Here is a 16327-nt window from a genome sequence, read left to right as displayed (position 1 = left end):
ATATATATATATATATATATAACCATGAAATATTGCAAGTAGTAATAATAGCAATAAATCAAATAAACTTAAGAACCCCCGTAGAGTTTAAAATGTTCAGTAAAAAGCATGATTAAAAGGTGTGCTTTTAATCTTTGTTTCAATACTCTGCAGTCCTGAGGCTCTTATATTTTATCTGGTTGGTCTTTCCAAAAAGCCACTAATGTACTGCGTGTTGTTTGAGCCTCTCTTCCTTTCCGAACATGGTCACTCAGAGTACACGTCATACACTGAAAGCCCTGCAGGGGTCAGTGTTGTTTACATTTAAGTTCCTGTAATAACAAGACGGGGTATATCGCGCTGGCTACACTTTGTTGAACATGTTTAAACGTATAAATGGCAGTTTCTGCCGAATGTGTTTTACTGTAAAATGTGTGGTGTGTGAATACGAAATAAACTATACAATTTCACGTCAGGATAGAAAAACAAACAGTGAAAAAAAAACTATTTCTCCACAGTTCGCGTTGTGTGATAACAATCCACCCGTGCAACCTTCTGCTCTAATTTGATCATCATAATGAAAGTGACGCCTTCACTCGTTCGTTCATTTGTGTACACGTTGCGTTGAAGGCCTAACACGGCGTGAGGATGTACGGCGCCGTGGCACATCCACGCGTGTTTTTGGCTCGTTCCTGTGCCAGGAGCGGGTGACACTACAATCACAGATGTCACAGGACGCACACTGCATCCTCCAAGACAGCGCAAGACTCACTCGACCACATGACTCCTGCCTCAAGGTTAGCCTGTTGCCATGGAGACAAGCCCGCCAATGAAAATTGGGCAGGCAGTTGCAATGTCGACTGCAAGCTTTTTGTTTAAAGGGATGACCTATTTTCACCCCCATCATACATATAAGGGAACGCGTGTAGATGACCGCCCCCCCCCCCTCACAATAAAAAGGCTACACTTACTTTACACTAACAAAGGGAATTGGGTAAAAAAAAAACATCCATATATGCTGTATGTTTATTTTTTACTAATTAATGCAAAAATGAAGACACGTTTTCCCCATCCACAATCATGTTGCATCCTCTTCCCCCACACACCCTCTTAATTTGTAATAAGCGAGACTATGAGATAAAACATATGGTGTTTTAAAGTGCCACTTTATTACAAAAGTATAAACTTGACGGACATTTCATGAATAGTAGTCTGGATATAAAATGTACAATCTTTTGCACTTAGCACTTAATCACACGCTGGCGCAGTACAAGACCCTGTAGTCTGAATAGCAAACACAAAACAAGATCCGTCACGCTGAAGTGGCGTGGAGATTTCCAGGGACACGCTACTATAGCTTCATGGCTTTCAAATAAAACAGAACACACTGGAATTTACATTGCAGCTGTGTGGGTCACCAGCGAAGTTATTCCATAACACCATTAAACATCATAGAAAAAGATAGATTTCTTGACATTGATGATATATTTATTATTCTTTCTCTTTTGTAATGTACATACACATTGCATCAACATACAGTATAATCACACACTTTGCTGAAGATATTTGGTCAAATGAAATCATCGTCCAGCATGTGGTTGCGTCTGCACTCTATGTCCTGCTTGTCTTCTTCTTATTCTTGCAACATTTGAACACTGATAACAGAGAAGATGTTGGTGATGGAGTGATGATGACGCATGACTTGTACACACCATATACTGTAATCTTTCAAAGCCGTAACTATGAAATCTAGACAGATGACCACAAGGCAGGGACTTTGATGTGATCAAGAAGGAGTCGAGCACTCTGTTGCCACCTTAAAATACTTAACCAGTTTGGTATTGTTTGTGTTGCAGGCACAAAATGAATATAAATGAATGAGTGAATGATGAGTCCCAACTCTAACTGGCCTTGTGCTCTACAGAGAAATAACGCACTGTGGAAATAAACACCCTACAACAATAGGAAAAAACCCCAAACATTAATATAGGTACCACTTGACAGGGGTTAATTTTTATGAGGTTATTTTTTATTATTTTTTTACAGCATGCAACTTGTCGCAGGCAAAGTGCAGGACAGGGTCAACAAAATAAAACAGCTCATTTACAGACAGCAGTTGAGACAGTGTTCAGTCCGTGTCAGCTGGGACACAATTTGTAACCATGAAAATGCTTTGTGTTGGCGTTAAGCAGGAATGCAAAAGGTGTTCAATTTATTTTCCTTAGAATACTCTCATAATTGTTTCTCTTTCTCCCTGAGCGTTCAAGTGTTTTGACTAGTAATTAATTCTTTAAATAATTTAAATTCCATCCTGAATCTATTTTGTACGGAGCCCCTAAAGGGACATGGAGGGTAAAAAATGTTTTGCGAGATCTCGCAAAAGGTCCTTCTTTATTCGTAGTTCATGTTCTCTAATTTAGTATATATCCACCGGTATTGTAGTTCGTTGCTGATGAATTCAAGCTGGACCGCAAGAGAACAGTACCCATTACGATGAGAAAGCGCCCTCGCCCTGAGTTTTCTTTTCAGATGTCTCTCACTTATGTCAAAGCCATGTCTACATTGAATGCAAGAACATATTTGATGTCTTTATATGTTAGGTCAATAGTAAAATATAAATCGCTAATTCTCCCACGGATGATGGGTAGGCTCATCTATCGCCGTGTCTGTTTTACTTCCGGTTCACTGACATAGGGAAAACAAACTTTTGCGAGGTCTCGCGAAACATCTTTTTCCCTCTATGTCCCTTTAGGGGCTCCGTAATATTGACTGCATTTCAGGGAAGGCCTATTCACAAGTGCTACCGAAAAAAATGTAATTGCTGTGCTTGTTTTCCAGCCCATAAACAAGTATTACCCGCTAGATCAGAAATAATTTAGGCTTCTTACTTTCTTGTGCTTTGCACATTTATAAATGAATGAACTACAGCATAGTGCTACTGTTACCTACTGATTGCGCTGCAATAGTCTTGTGCTCATCAATTACTCACTACCTTTGGGTTGCTTAGAAGGTTTGTAGATTGGACTTGGCCTAGGTCATAACAGATAAACATTAGTACCTTAAGGCCCCTGGAGCCCGGGAAAGGAATGACGTTATGATGTAAACAGTATGTGTGGGGGGGCATGACGGGGGCTCAGCCGTCATTCCTTATGGTGTTTGCTCCTTGTCGATAAGGTCACAGTGCAGCGGCCACCTCAGAGCCCTGTTACGTACATCTCCATGCCGTCATTGAAGGTGAAGATGGTGGTGGTGCTAGAGGAGGTGGAGCCTTGCTTCAGGTCACCGATGCTCTCGTACAGGCTCTCGCCCGGCAACAGCAGAGCTTTGGCAGGCAGGTGCTGTAATTTGGGGTTGTGCTGCGTGGGCGGCGGCGGAGGGGGCTGTTGCTGCTGCAAGGGCTGCTGGGCTTTCTTTCTCCTCGGCCGCAAAGTGGCACATGTGTTGGGGGGTCTCTCTCTTCTCCAGCCGCCCCCGCCATCCAGATTCTCGTAGGCCGGATCGCACTCCTCAGCCCCGAAGGACTCATAGCAGTGGTCGTCAAGGGACCCTCCAGTTGCTTTTCCCTCCTGAGGGGCCCACGTCTGAGGTTTGACAACTACGCTAAAGCCCCCGTCTCTGTCTCGGTCACCACGACCCAAGGTCCTGAAGCCGGGATTGGACGGCGGAGACCCAGGTACTGCTCTCTTCTTCTTTCCTGGTTTACACACCTTTGAGTACATCTCAGCCACCTGAAATGAAACAATTGATGACAATGGGCCCCATTCAGCAACCGTTCTTAAGAACAAACTTTGTTCTTAGGCCTATACTTACGAAGTTTTTAAGGGAGATTTTTGTATTCACCAATGTTTTCTTACTGGGATTTGTTCGTAGGTAAGAACAAAATCTATGAGTGCTCCAGAGCACTCTTAGGGTGGCCTATTTGTTCTTAAGTGTGACAAATTCCCTTACTTCTATTGTCTAATGTTCAATTAATAGCAAAAAAAAGTATTTAGTCAGCCACCGATTGTGCAAGTTCTCCCACTTAAAATGATGACAGAGGTCTGTAATTTTCATCATAGGTACACTTCAACTGTGAGAGACAGAATGTGAAAAAAAAATCCAGGAATTCACATTGTAGGAATTTTAAATAATTTATTTGTAAATTATGGTGGAAAATATGTATTTGGTCAACCATTCAAAGCTCTCACTGATGGAAGGAGGTTTTGGCTCAAAATCTCACGATACATGGCCCCATTCATTCTTTCCTTAACACAGATCAATCGTCCTGTCCCCTTAGCAGAAAAACATCCCCAAAGCATGATGTTTCCACCTCCATGCTTCACAGTAGGATTGTGTTCTTGGGATGCAACTCAGTATTCTTCTTCCTCCAAACACGACAACTTGAGTTTATACCAAAAAGTTCCGTTTTGGTTTCATCTGACCACATGACATTCTCCCAATCCTCTGCTGTATCATCCATGTGCTCTCTGGCAAACTTCAGACGGGCCTGGACATGCACTGGCTTAAGCAGGGGGGCACGTCTGGCACTGCAGGATTTGATTCCCTGTCGGCGTAGTGTGTTACTGATGGTAACCTTTGTTACTTTGGTCCCAGCTTTCTGAAGGTCATTCACCAGGTCCCCCCGTGTGGTTCTGGGATTTTTGCTCACCGTTCTCATGATCATTTTGACCCCACAGGATGAGATCTTGCGTGGAGCCCCAGATCGAAGGAGATTATCAGTGGTCTTGTATGTCTTCCATTTTCTGATAATTGCTCCCACAGTTGATTTTTTCACACCAAGCTGCTTGCCCATTGTACAAACCCCGTTTCCGTATGAGTTGGGAAATTGTGTTAGATGTAAATATAAACGGAATACAATGATTTGCGAATAATTTTTAACCCATATTCAATTGAATGCACTACAAAGACAAAATATTTGATGTTCAAACTCATAAACTTTATTTATTTTTTTGCAAAAAACAACTAACTTAGAATTTCATGGCTGCAACACATGCCAAAGTAGTTGGGAAAGGGCATGTTCACCACTGTGTTACATCACCTTTTCTTTTAACAACACTCAATAAACGTTTGGGAACTGAGGAAACTAATTGTTGAAGCTTTGAAAGTGGAATTCTTTCTCATTCTTGTTTTATGTAGCGCTTCAGTCGTTCAACAGTCCAGGGTCTCCGCTGTCGTATTTTACGCTTCATAATTCGCCACACATTTTCGATGGGAGACAGGTCTGGACTGCAGGCGGGCCCGCAAAGTACCCGCACTCTTTTACTAGGAAACCACGCTGTTGTAACACGTGGGTTGGCATTGTCTTGCTGAATTAAGCAGGGGCGTCCATGATAATGTTGCTTAGATGACAACATATGTTGCTCCAAAACCTGTATGGACCATTTAGCATTAATGGTGCCCTCACAGATGTGTAAGTTACCCATGCCTTGGGCACTAATGCACCCCCATACCATCACAGATGCTGGCTTTTCAACTTTGCGCCTATAACAATCCGGATGGTTATTTTCCTCTTTGTTCCGGAGGAAACCACGTCCACAGTTTCCAAATATAATTTGAAATGTGGACTCGTCAGACCACAGAACACTTTTCCACATTGCATCAGTCCATCTTAGATGAGCACGGGCCCAGCGAAGCCAGCGGCGTTCCTTGGTGTTGTTGATAAATGGGTTTTGCTTTGCATAATAGAGTTTTAACTTGCACTTACAGATGTAGCAACCAAATGTAGTTACTGACAGTGGTTTTATGAAGTGTTCCTGAGCCCATTTAGTGATATCCTCTACACACTGATGTCGGTTTTTGATGCAGTACCGCCTGAGGGATCAAAGGTCCGTAATATCATTGCTTACGTGCAGTGATTTTTCCAGATTCACTGGACCTTTTGATGATTTTACGGACTGTAGATGGTAAAATCCCTAAATTCCTTGCAATAGCTCGTTGAGAAATGTTGTTCTAAAACTGTTCGACAATTTGCTTACAAATTGGTGACCCTCGCCCCATCCTTGTTTGTGAATTACTTAGCATTTAATGGAAGCTGCTTTTATACCCAATCATGGCACCCACCTGTTCCCAATAAGCCTGCACACCTGTGGGATGTTCCAAATAAGTGTTTGATGACCATTCCTCAACTTTATCAGTATTTATTGACACCTTTCCCAACTTCTTTGCCACGTGTTGCTGGCATCAAATTCTAAAGTTAATGATTATTTGCAAAAAAAAAATGTTTATCAGTTTGAACATCAAATATGTTGTATTTGTAGCATATTCAACTGAATACGGGTTGAAAATGATTTGCAAATAATAGTATTCCGTTTATATTTACATTTAACACAATTTCCCAACTCGTAAGGAAACGGGGTTTGTAGATTCACTCTTCCCAGTCTGGTGCAGGTCTACAATTCTTTTCCTGGTGTCCTTCGACAGCTCTTTGGTCTTGGCCATAGTGGAGTTTGAAGTCTGACTGTTCGAGGCTGTGGACAGGTGTATTTTATACATATAACGAGTTCAAACAAGTGCCATTAATACAGGTAACGAGTGGAGGACAGAAGAGCTTCTTAAAGAAAAAGTTAAATATCTGTGAGAGCCAGAGATCTTCCTTGTTTGAAGTGACCAAATACTTATTTTCCACCATAATTTACAAATAAATTCTTTAAAATTCTTACAGTGTGAATTCCTGGTTTTTTTTTAGTGTACCTATCATGAAAATTGCAGACCTCTGTCATCATTTTAAGTGGGAGAACTTGCAAAATCGGTGGCTGACTAAATACTCTTTTGCCCCACTGTATATATGTATATATATATATATAGAGAGAGAGAGAGAGAGAGAAAGAGAGAGAGAGAGACAGAGAGAGAGAGAGAGAAAGAGAGATACATAGAAAGATAAGACAGACATACATATAGCAAAATGAAAAATATATAGACATCTCAAAATGCTGTGTGTGTGCAGGCGCGCACACACACACACACACACACACACACACACACACACACACACACACACACACACACACACACACACACACACACACACACACACACACACTCTCACACTGCAAGATGGCAAGATGCCGCAGATGGTGCCCTGGGGAGGGAGCACATATTTTACAACCATGTACGAAGTGATGAATATTTATTTGAATGCTTTAAGTAACCGAGAGCTGTCCCCCCTTTCTTAAACTTACGTTTTGACATTATTTATTTCCCCGTGGGATAATACGAATTTCTCTTCTGTAATCTGTTTGTGTTTTCTCCGTGTGTCTGATGTTTGGCTTTTCCGCCGGAATTGTGCCCTTATATGGGGAATTTAGGGTGTTTACCTGTGCAAATTATGGAATTAGGCGTGTTTACATAAGGGTGTGTTTGTATTAAAATAATGACATGCACGCCCGCGCTAACCATTTGGCATTCAGCAAGAAAAGCAGGTGGGAACAATTTGGGCGTTTAAGAACACGTCATGAATTTGAATGGACTCCCCTTAGGAAATCACTGAGGAAAAAAGATAAGATAAAAAGTTTGGAACTAATTGCTGAATGGGGCCCAATATGTTTGTATGTTTTGTTGCTTGTATTGTTTGCACTGGACTTTATGTTAATGTGATACATGTGAGGCACAAACTGTGTACCATTTAAATCAGTTAAAAAGCAATCAAGAATTTTCGGGGCAAACAAGTAATTTAGGAATAATTAAAAGAAAACGTGTGTCCTCCCTTCCTTACCACAGCAGCAGAAGGTTGCATACTCTCCATCGTGTGTGCAGCCATTGGGCCCAGGGCTTTATTTTGGAGCATGAGGGCATCTTCATCCTCTGGAGGCTTCCAGATGTACTGCTCTCCATTGCCCATAAACATGACTTCCTGTCAGCAGAGCAACACATTACATTTGGGATTGAGCTGCAGGGTCACACCACTATAAGGTGGTGCGTTACAGCTCTTGAATGTCCGTATATTCTTCAGTTTTGCACAAATAAAACAATTTAAATAAAGAAGGTGCGTTTTGAAATCACAACCAAAAGGCTCTTAGGGGGCATAGATGTATGTTTTTTTTTTAAGTGCGTAGACTTTCACTTGCACTGTGAGGAACCATGTGCTTGGAGTCTGGGTGACTCACTTTCAGCATCTTGCATCATGCACTGGAAATGCACGCCGAGCAGCTCAGCCAGCAGACTGTACGCATGTAATCCTGTCGACCGTGTCATGTGACTCAACTCAGGTTCCTGTGCATAGTTTGACCTCAGTGACTTCACATGAGACAGTAAATGGCCTCCCACTGTGACTGGAGGAGAGCGCCTCACATTTAATGCATACAGTCTACCATGATTAGTGGCAGCAATTACAGAGCGTGCTCTCTATGTTGTTATTGTTGTTAACGGGAAGTAGCATCCATTGCTGAGCGCTCTGTGAAATCAATGCGCCTAGGAAGGAAATATGTTTTTGCAATGCTTAAAATGAGCCATATACTGTAAATATTATGCTATCCTGAATGTGCCTATTACTACATGGCTGTATTCATGTGACTAAATGTATATTACCAGCATTGTTAGTCCCCCTGTGCTAGCAGTTGTTTACTATCTAGAACGCAGGGACAAGAGAAAGACGTCTATTGTTTGTCCCACATAAAGATCGTGGAGGATGAGATAAAATCCCCAAAAAGTGCAATTTTCTTTTAAGTTAACAGTTACAGTTAGCGATAGAGCCACCAAGACGTTAAATAAGGTTGCTTACATTGTTCCGGAAAAACAAAGTGTTTATAAACCCTCATAATGGCCATGAAAGCCATGCTAATTTGGGGATTTCTATGATTAATTGGAACTTTTCTTTTTTCCAGGGTGGCCCTAATGTAGCTGGAATAGGCTCCAATCTGCCCCCTGTGGGACAAGCTGTAGAAAATGAATGGATGGATGGAATTATTTTAAAATTTTAAAACAGGAACTGAGGGCACAGGTTAATTTGAATGTTCTCAAATTACACAACGTCAAAAGTATATATAAAGAAATGCATAAACTCTCACTAATACTTTGAAAATGCCCTTTAGCAAGTTTACCCTTGACTAGAATTGATAATACTTGAAGATCCCACCTAGTACCAACCTCGTCACGTCCGTTGTGTCCTGAGCAAGACACTTCACCCTTGCTCCTAATGGGTGCTGGTTGGCGCCTTGCATGGCAGCTCCCTCCATCAGTGTGTGAATGTGTGTGTGAATGGGTAAATGTGGAAGTAGTGTCAAAGCGCTTTGAGTACCTTGAAGGTAGAAAAGCGCTATACAAGTACAACCCATTTATTTATTTAAGAGATTTATATAGCACTTTCCTCAACACTCAAAGCGCTTCACAGGGAACTGAGAGAACATTGTTCATTCACTTCACATTTACATACATTTTTTGCCACATCTGCCCTGGGGTGAACTGACGGAAGCGTGGTTGGCAATTTGCGGCTACGGTTTTAATTGATTGAAATTGAGACTTTTAGTAGTAGATTGCACAGTACAGTACATATTCCGTAGAATTGACCACTAAATGGTAACACCCGGATAAGTTTTTCAACTTGTTTAAGTAGGGGTCCATGGTAAATTCATGATCCGTCTGACTACCACCAAACATTCATGAAGTCAAGTGTCTTGCCCAAGGACACAAGTGCCGTGACTAGGATGGCAAAAGCTGGAATTGAACCAGGAACCCTTAAGTTGCTGGACGGCTGCTTTACCATCTGAGCCAATCGTTCTAAAATTGATGTTTTCCTTACGGAAATATCCAATTATGAATTTACATGTCCAACCACACCACTAAATTGGAAAAATTGTCCTGTTAGATCGCACAGTTATGTGGAATTTTCAACCATTTATCGGTTTAATTTGAGGTGGGATTGAAAACATTGGAGGCACTATAGTCCTCATTATTCAGGATTCCTCCTAAAATGGCAACAAAACGACCTCAGATGCTCTCAACACCATGCTTGACGTTTGCTACAGTGTTCTTAGGTTGAAAAACCTCCCCTTGACTCCGTCAGACAAACTTTCTATTGTTATGGCCAAATATCTCAATCATCGGTTTGTCTGCAAATTCCATTGAGATTGAAACTGTCAATTGCACCTTCTCGCTCCATGAAATGTATTAAAAATTTGATGCTCTTGGAATTTGCAGAGCTTTAGTATTATATTTTTACTGAAACGTGTGCACGTTGTTAATTCTCCTTCTTAGGCTATGTCTACACTAAGCCGGATAGCCCATTAAATTAATATTTTTTTAGCGTAAGCCCCGTTTCAGGCACACTAAACCAGCGTTTAAGGTTCCCCTCCTCGAACAAATTTTAACACGGGAAGGTGTGCCGTGTATTTCTTAAATTTCCGGCACTTAGCTTTGTATGGACTCATTGATCGTTTACAAACTGAGTTCGGAGAGGAAATGACGCCAGAGAGACCACACCCCTCACCGGAAGTGGCATCAAAAAGAACGCGCCACAGCCAGCTTCATAATAAAGCGGTTTTGTAACTCAGAGCTAACCACTGGAAATATGGAGGCGAGTCATCCAGACATGCCCGTGTTTCTCCTTCTTCTACATGTACAAACGCTTGTGGAAATCACGGATGAATACCTTAAGAGAAAGCGATTGCAGCTATTTCAAATACAACACCTCTCAGACGGCAAGAGAACTTTCGAATGTCGAGGTCAGCTGTGATTCTACTTTCAGAAAAACTTTGTGCATTTGTCGGAGAGACAACGAGAATGCGAACTCCCATGGATGTGATAAAAAAAGGTAGCGTGTGCTTTGTATCACCTGGCCTTCGAGGAAAGACTATGGAAAACGGCGAATGCATTTGGACTGGCAAAGCAGACTGTATCAGTTTTTGTCCGCCATGTATGTCGCAGACAAAACATCTAGATCCAGTGTATATAAAGTCACCAAAAATTAATAGACAATGAATGTGAAGGCAAAAGAGTGATGAGTGTCCTGACCAGATATCTAGATCCCTAGTTTGAATGATGTAAAATGTTCCTTATCACATTGTTTATGTGTCAAATAAAGATTTGATTAATGTATGATGTCTCAGGTGTGATTCACTACAATAGGGCCCCACAGCGCACTGGATTCCAGTTAATTGAAATACCACAACACTGGATATTGTTCAGATAAGTTAAATTTTAGAACTTGCACACAAAGCAACACTAGAGGTGACTATGATGTGCGCATTTTCCTCTCAAGCGTATTAGGTCGCGTTACGGTGGCCTGACGGAGGGGGGAGGGAGTCTTTAACGGTGGCATTGTTGTGTGTGAACACTGTTAGGTGGGATTTACACTGGATAACCTTTTCGGCATGGGCTTCACGGTGGTGAGGGGTTAGTGCGTCTGCCTCACAATACGAAGGTCCTGCAGTCCTGGGTTCAATCCCAGCCTCGGGATCTTTTTGTGTGGAGTTTGCATGTTCTCCCCGTGAATGCGTGGGTTCCCTCCGGGTATCCCGGCTTCCTCCCACCTCCAAGGACATGCACCTGGGGATAGGTTGATTGGCAACACTAAATTGGCCCTAGTGTGTGAATTTGAGTGTGAATGTTGTCTGTCTATCTGTGTTGGCCCTGCGATGAGGTGACGACTTGTCCAGGGTGTACCCCGCCTTCCGCCCGATTGTAGCTGAGATAGGCGCCAGCGCCCCCCTGCGACCCCAAAAGGGAATAAGCGGTAGAAAATGGATGGATGGAACCTTTTCGGCTTAGTGTAAACGGGGCCTAAGTTCCTTGTACTTATCAAATTAGTTCACCCAATGCGTTCTGTCAAACAAACCATGTTTATGATGGCGAAGAGAAACCTGCAATATGTTACGGTCACACATGGTGGCTTGCGATGTGACCCCAGGATGCAGACGGCAAGCAACGTGCAGGTAAACATTGAAAAAGGCAGGTAGCTCTAGTGTGGTCTAGGCAGTTGACCATAGGTGAGTCAAAAACACTTCAGCAAGAAGTGCAAAGCAGAATTACCAACACTAACAGAAACAACGAACCAGCACTGTCTAACAGACAGCCTCCTGATTGGCAAACAGTGACAGGTGAGCCTCCTGATTGTCAACCAAGAAACCAGTGCACTGACCGCTGAAATTACCGTCTGACATGGCAACAAAGGAAGTGGATAATGAGACTATGAGCATTAGCTAGTAAGTAGACCCAAACAAAATAAACAATAATATGGAAGTTAATGTGTATCTTTAATTTGTGTGCTTTTTTGACACTGAATTTATGTTATTTATTTTTTGGCGTTTCAATTTTGTGAACATAATTTTTTTCACATCAAATTATGCTGACAATTTCATTGAAAAAATAATTCAGTGTTTAAAATTTCAGTGTAAAAAAAATTGAGTGCTGAAAAAATTTGTGTCGAAAAATTTGCTGCTTCAAGTAGCAGGACTCACTTCCAGTACAATGAGGGTAAAGCAATCGTTCCTGTCTCAGAACCAGTCAATGAGGTGTCAAGTTTGAAGTCACGTGACACGGGTCTTGCAAAACAGCATAAAAAAAGGCAGCTACATTGGCATAATACAACATATTAAACACTTCAATGTGGCCCGCTGAATGTTTTCAAACTATAGAAATGATTCCAATAGTTGAAATCTGCACTTTTTTATGTGACATACGAGTTAGTACTTTTATGATATGCAGTTAAAGGCCTACTGAAACCCACTACTACCTACCACACAGTCTGATAGTTTATATATCAATGATGAAATATTAACATTGCAACACATGCCAATACGGCCTTATTAGTTTACTAAATTATAATTTTACATTTCACGGGAGTTTCGTCTTCGAAACGTCGTGTAATGATGACGTGTACGCAAGACGTCACAGGTTTTTAAGAAGTATGAGCGCTACGCACACACACAGCTAAATGTCGTCTGCTTTAACGGCATAATTACACAGTATTTTGGACATCTGTGTTGCTGAATCTTTTGCAATTGTTTCAATTAATATTGGAGAAGTCACAGTAGAAAGATGGAGTTGGGAAGCTTTAGCCTTTAGCCACACAAACACACAGTGATTCGTTGTTTAAAATTCCTGGAGGTGAAACATTCCTATGGATCAGAGCGCGGTCAAGCGAACATGGATCCCGACCACATGTCAACCAGCAGGTTTCGGTGAGAAAATTGTGGTTAAAAAGTCAGTTCTTACCGGAGAAAAGCTGAGCTTGAGCCGTCCATAGCTGCCGTCGACTCCCCTGAGACACTGCGCGTCAACACACCCATGGAGACACCCTTCCGACTATCAGGTAAGATTAAACTCACTAAAACACTAGCAACACAATAGAAAGATAAGGGATTACCCAGAATTAACCTAGTAAATGTGTCTAAAAATATCGGAATCCGTCCCAATGCAATCGCGTTGTTTTTTTGTTTTTTCTAGTCCGTCGCTATCAATATCCTCAAACACGAATCTTTCATCCTCGCTCAAATTAATGGGGAAATTGTTGTTTTCTCGGTCCGAATAGCACTTTTTGTTGGAGGCTCCCATTAAAAACAATGTGAATATGTGAGGAGCCCTCAAACATGTGACGTCATCGTCTACGACTTCCGGTAGAGGCAGGGCTTTTCTCTTAGCACCGAAAGTTGCTAAATTCATCGTGGATGTTCTCTACTAAATCCTTTCAGCAAAAATATGGCAATATCGCGAAAGGATCAAGTATGACACATAGAATGGACCTGCTATCCCCGTTTAAATAAGAACATCTAATTTCAGTAGGCCTTTAAACTGACTGTGATACACAATGTGACCAGCAGATGGTGCTAGATAATGATGCTGGATGTAGTTCTGCAGAACAGTCATACTATATTGAATAGGTGGATGTTTTTTAATCCTTTTGCCTTTATTTTTCGCCGCGTTTGTTACGTATTTGTTGATTCTGTTCGATTCTAAAAGATGTCGATCAAGGAGGTGGTCTGGGAAGTAGAGGAGCAACGTTCATATATTCTCAATATTTAGTGTTTTATTGTTCATAGTTAATACTGTAAATCCCACATCCTATATTTTTATGTACATTCTGTCCGTCTTATAATTCAGTTAAATAACTAAAGTTAAATCTGTTTTTGAGATGGTCTCTTTTTTTTTTTTTTTTTTTACTGAAAAGACACTAGAGTGTACATGAAAATACCTAATGTGAGAATTACAATACTAACTATGAACAATAAGACACTGAATATTAAGAATATATGAACGTTGCGCCTCTACTGCAGAACACCTCCTTGATCGACATCTTTTATAATCGGCCAAGAGCAACAAAGACTCAACAAACGCCAAGGGTAAAAGACATCCACATGTTCAATATATTATCACTGTTCTGCAGAAAAGTGCAGATTTTAACCATTGGAATCAATTCTATAGTTTGAAAACATTTAGCGGGCCGCATTGAAATGTTTAATATGTTGCCAAGGTAGCACAGTTAACTGCTTTTTTGTGCTGTTTTGCCAGACTCATGTCCATCCATCCATCCATTTCTACCGCTTATTCCCTTTCGGGGTCGTGGGGGGCGCTGGCGCCTATCTCAGCAGACTCATGTCACGTGACTTCAAACTTGACACCCCATTGGCTGGTTCTGAGACAGGATAGATTGCTTTAGCCTTATTGTGGCGTGAAGAGCGGCTTGCTTTTTAAAACAGCTAATTTTTCAGCTCCAAATGTATTTACATTTAATTTTTATACACCGATTTTTTTTTACACTGAATTTTTATACACTAAATTTTCAAACAAAATTTTTTTTCAATGAAACATAATTTCATGTAGAACATTTCAGTTCACAAAATTCAAACACAAAAAATGCAGTTACATAAATTCAGTGTCCAAAAAAAACTTTTGTAATAAAGGCACAAATTAACCTCCATAAAGAAACACAAGTCCAAAATTGTCTTGTGGGATCATAAAACAGTCATGATCCGCAAATTGGTTAAAATCAGTCTGGAACCTTCTGCACAACTTATCAACAGTCTTAGGTGAGTATATGTATGATTGTACTTGTATTACATTTTTAAACTATGTGTAGATTAGAGAAAATACCACCTAAAACAAAACTTGTGCACCCAATTCTTGCAAAAATCATTGTAGACATATGTTGTGTTGTCATTCCATCCTCAAAAAAGAATGGTTGGAATAAACCATTAAAAGGAACACATTTCTATACGATAGTCTTATTTCAATCTCTTAATAATTATATAGCTGTTTAGCGCTGATTTATTGAGTCACCCAAAATATTAACAATCTGATTTGAACAGCATTATGGCTCTTCATTCGGCAGATTATGAAGTTATGAATTTTATTCTGTCGGCTTGACGCTCAGCTGTGAAAGTAAATAACATAAGAACATTCTACCAACCTTAGGGAAGGAGGGAACATTAAATGCTTCCATGTTTCTACGAGGCAGCTTTGTACTGTGTGGATGTGGCGGTGGAGGGGCGGGATGGGAAGGCGGGGGGTGTCGTGGCGGCGGCACCGGTGGGTCCCCCGTGTCCGTCCCACTGTCCCTCTTCTGTGGCGCTTTGTCGGCCTTCCTCAGCTTCCTGACACAGGCGTACTGGGCTGTCTCAGGAGGATGAGGTGGAGACATGACCTGGTTTTCGGGATCGGGCAGCCCTCCTTCCACATCCCCGTCCGGATCAGGTGGCGCCGGAGTGTTGGCGGGGACAGCCGGGGGGGCCGGAGTGTCCGTCTGGCCGGCCCTGCCTACCATGGCATAGAGCGCGTCGTCAGTTCGCGTGGTTGAGGAGCCACGGCCCACTTCAGAGTAAGTGTGCTCTCCGTCCTCTCCAGTCCCAGAGGGAATCTGGGGAAGCTGCCTGCCTTGAGAGCGAAGGATCAGAGTTAGACTGACAGCCAGGACCGAACTGGTTCTGGACACCTCTGCCAGGCTCAGGTTGGTACCACAGTCACCATAAAGCAGAGGTCACATCCTCTGCTTATAACATGAGAGCAAATCTGAGAATGTGTTTAGATTTTTAGGATCCAAATTGGCTTCCTTCCAGCAGGATGGACATACTTTTCTCCAGGGCTAAGTCCTACTACTAAAGTTTGCTTGCTCCATGATTTGACTTACTTTATATTGTTTTTTCTCTTATGGTTAAGGAACCTTGACCATTTTTCCTTTTGGGAACAACACAACCCCAAATTCCCTTTGGATGGCATCCAAAGCATCCTCCATCATTGTGCAAAGCAAACCATCCGAAGTACCTAGAAGAAGAAGGTCAGTACTTTTGCGTGTGAAAGACGCACTTACTTTTGCCGTTGCAGTTCATCTTGTTCATCTCAGTGTCTGATTTACTGATGGACCGCAGCTTGGATTGCCTGAGTATGCCCTGGTGACACACACACAGACACAGACACACACACA

At 41.7% G+C, this 16327-nt stretch overlaps 1 protein-coding gene across 4 annotated transcripts in view; it reads right to left on the bottom strand.

Moving 5' to 3' along the window:
• Positions 1–1445: 1445 nt before the first annotated feature.
• si:dkey-70p6.1 (uncharacterized protein LOC570575 homolog) overlaps positions 1446–16327 on the bottom strand; it is a 36252-nt gene continuing 21370 nt past the window's right edge. Inside the window, exons 4-7 of one of the 4 annotated variants that reach the window (XM_061904061.1) lie at positions 16214–16292; positions 15317–15780; positions 7691–7828; positions 1446–3707 (exon numbers count right to left, since the gene is read on the bottom strand). In XM_061904061.1, the coding sequence (XP_061760045.1) occupies positions 3174–3707; positions 7691–7828; positions 15317–15780; positions 16214–16292 (1215 nt within the window). In that variant the 3' untranslated portion in view covers positions 1446–3173. The remainder of the gene's footprint in view (positions 3708–7690; positions 7829–15316; positions 15781–16213; positions 16293–16327) is intronic. The other 3 variants (XM_061904062.1, XM_061904063.1, XM_061904064.1) reach the window with 3 other exon arrangements.

The sequence above is a fragment of the Nerophis ophidion genome, linkage group LG06 (genome assembly GCF_033978795.1).
Source record: "Nerophis ophidion isolate RoL-2023_Sa linkage group LG06, RoL_Noph_v1.0, whole genome shotgun sequence".
Taxonomy (NCBI): Eukaryota; Metazoa; Chordata; class Actinopteri; order Syngnathiformes; family Syngnathidae; genus Nerophis; species Nerophis ophidion.
This window is presented reverse-complemented; position numbering and strand designations above follow the sequence as displayed.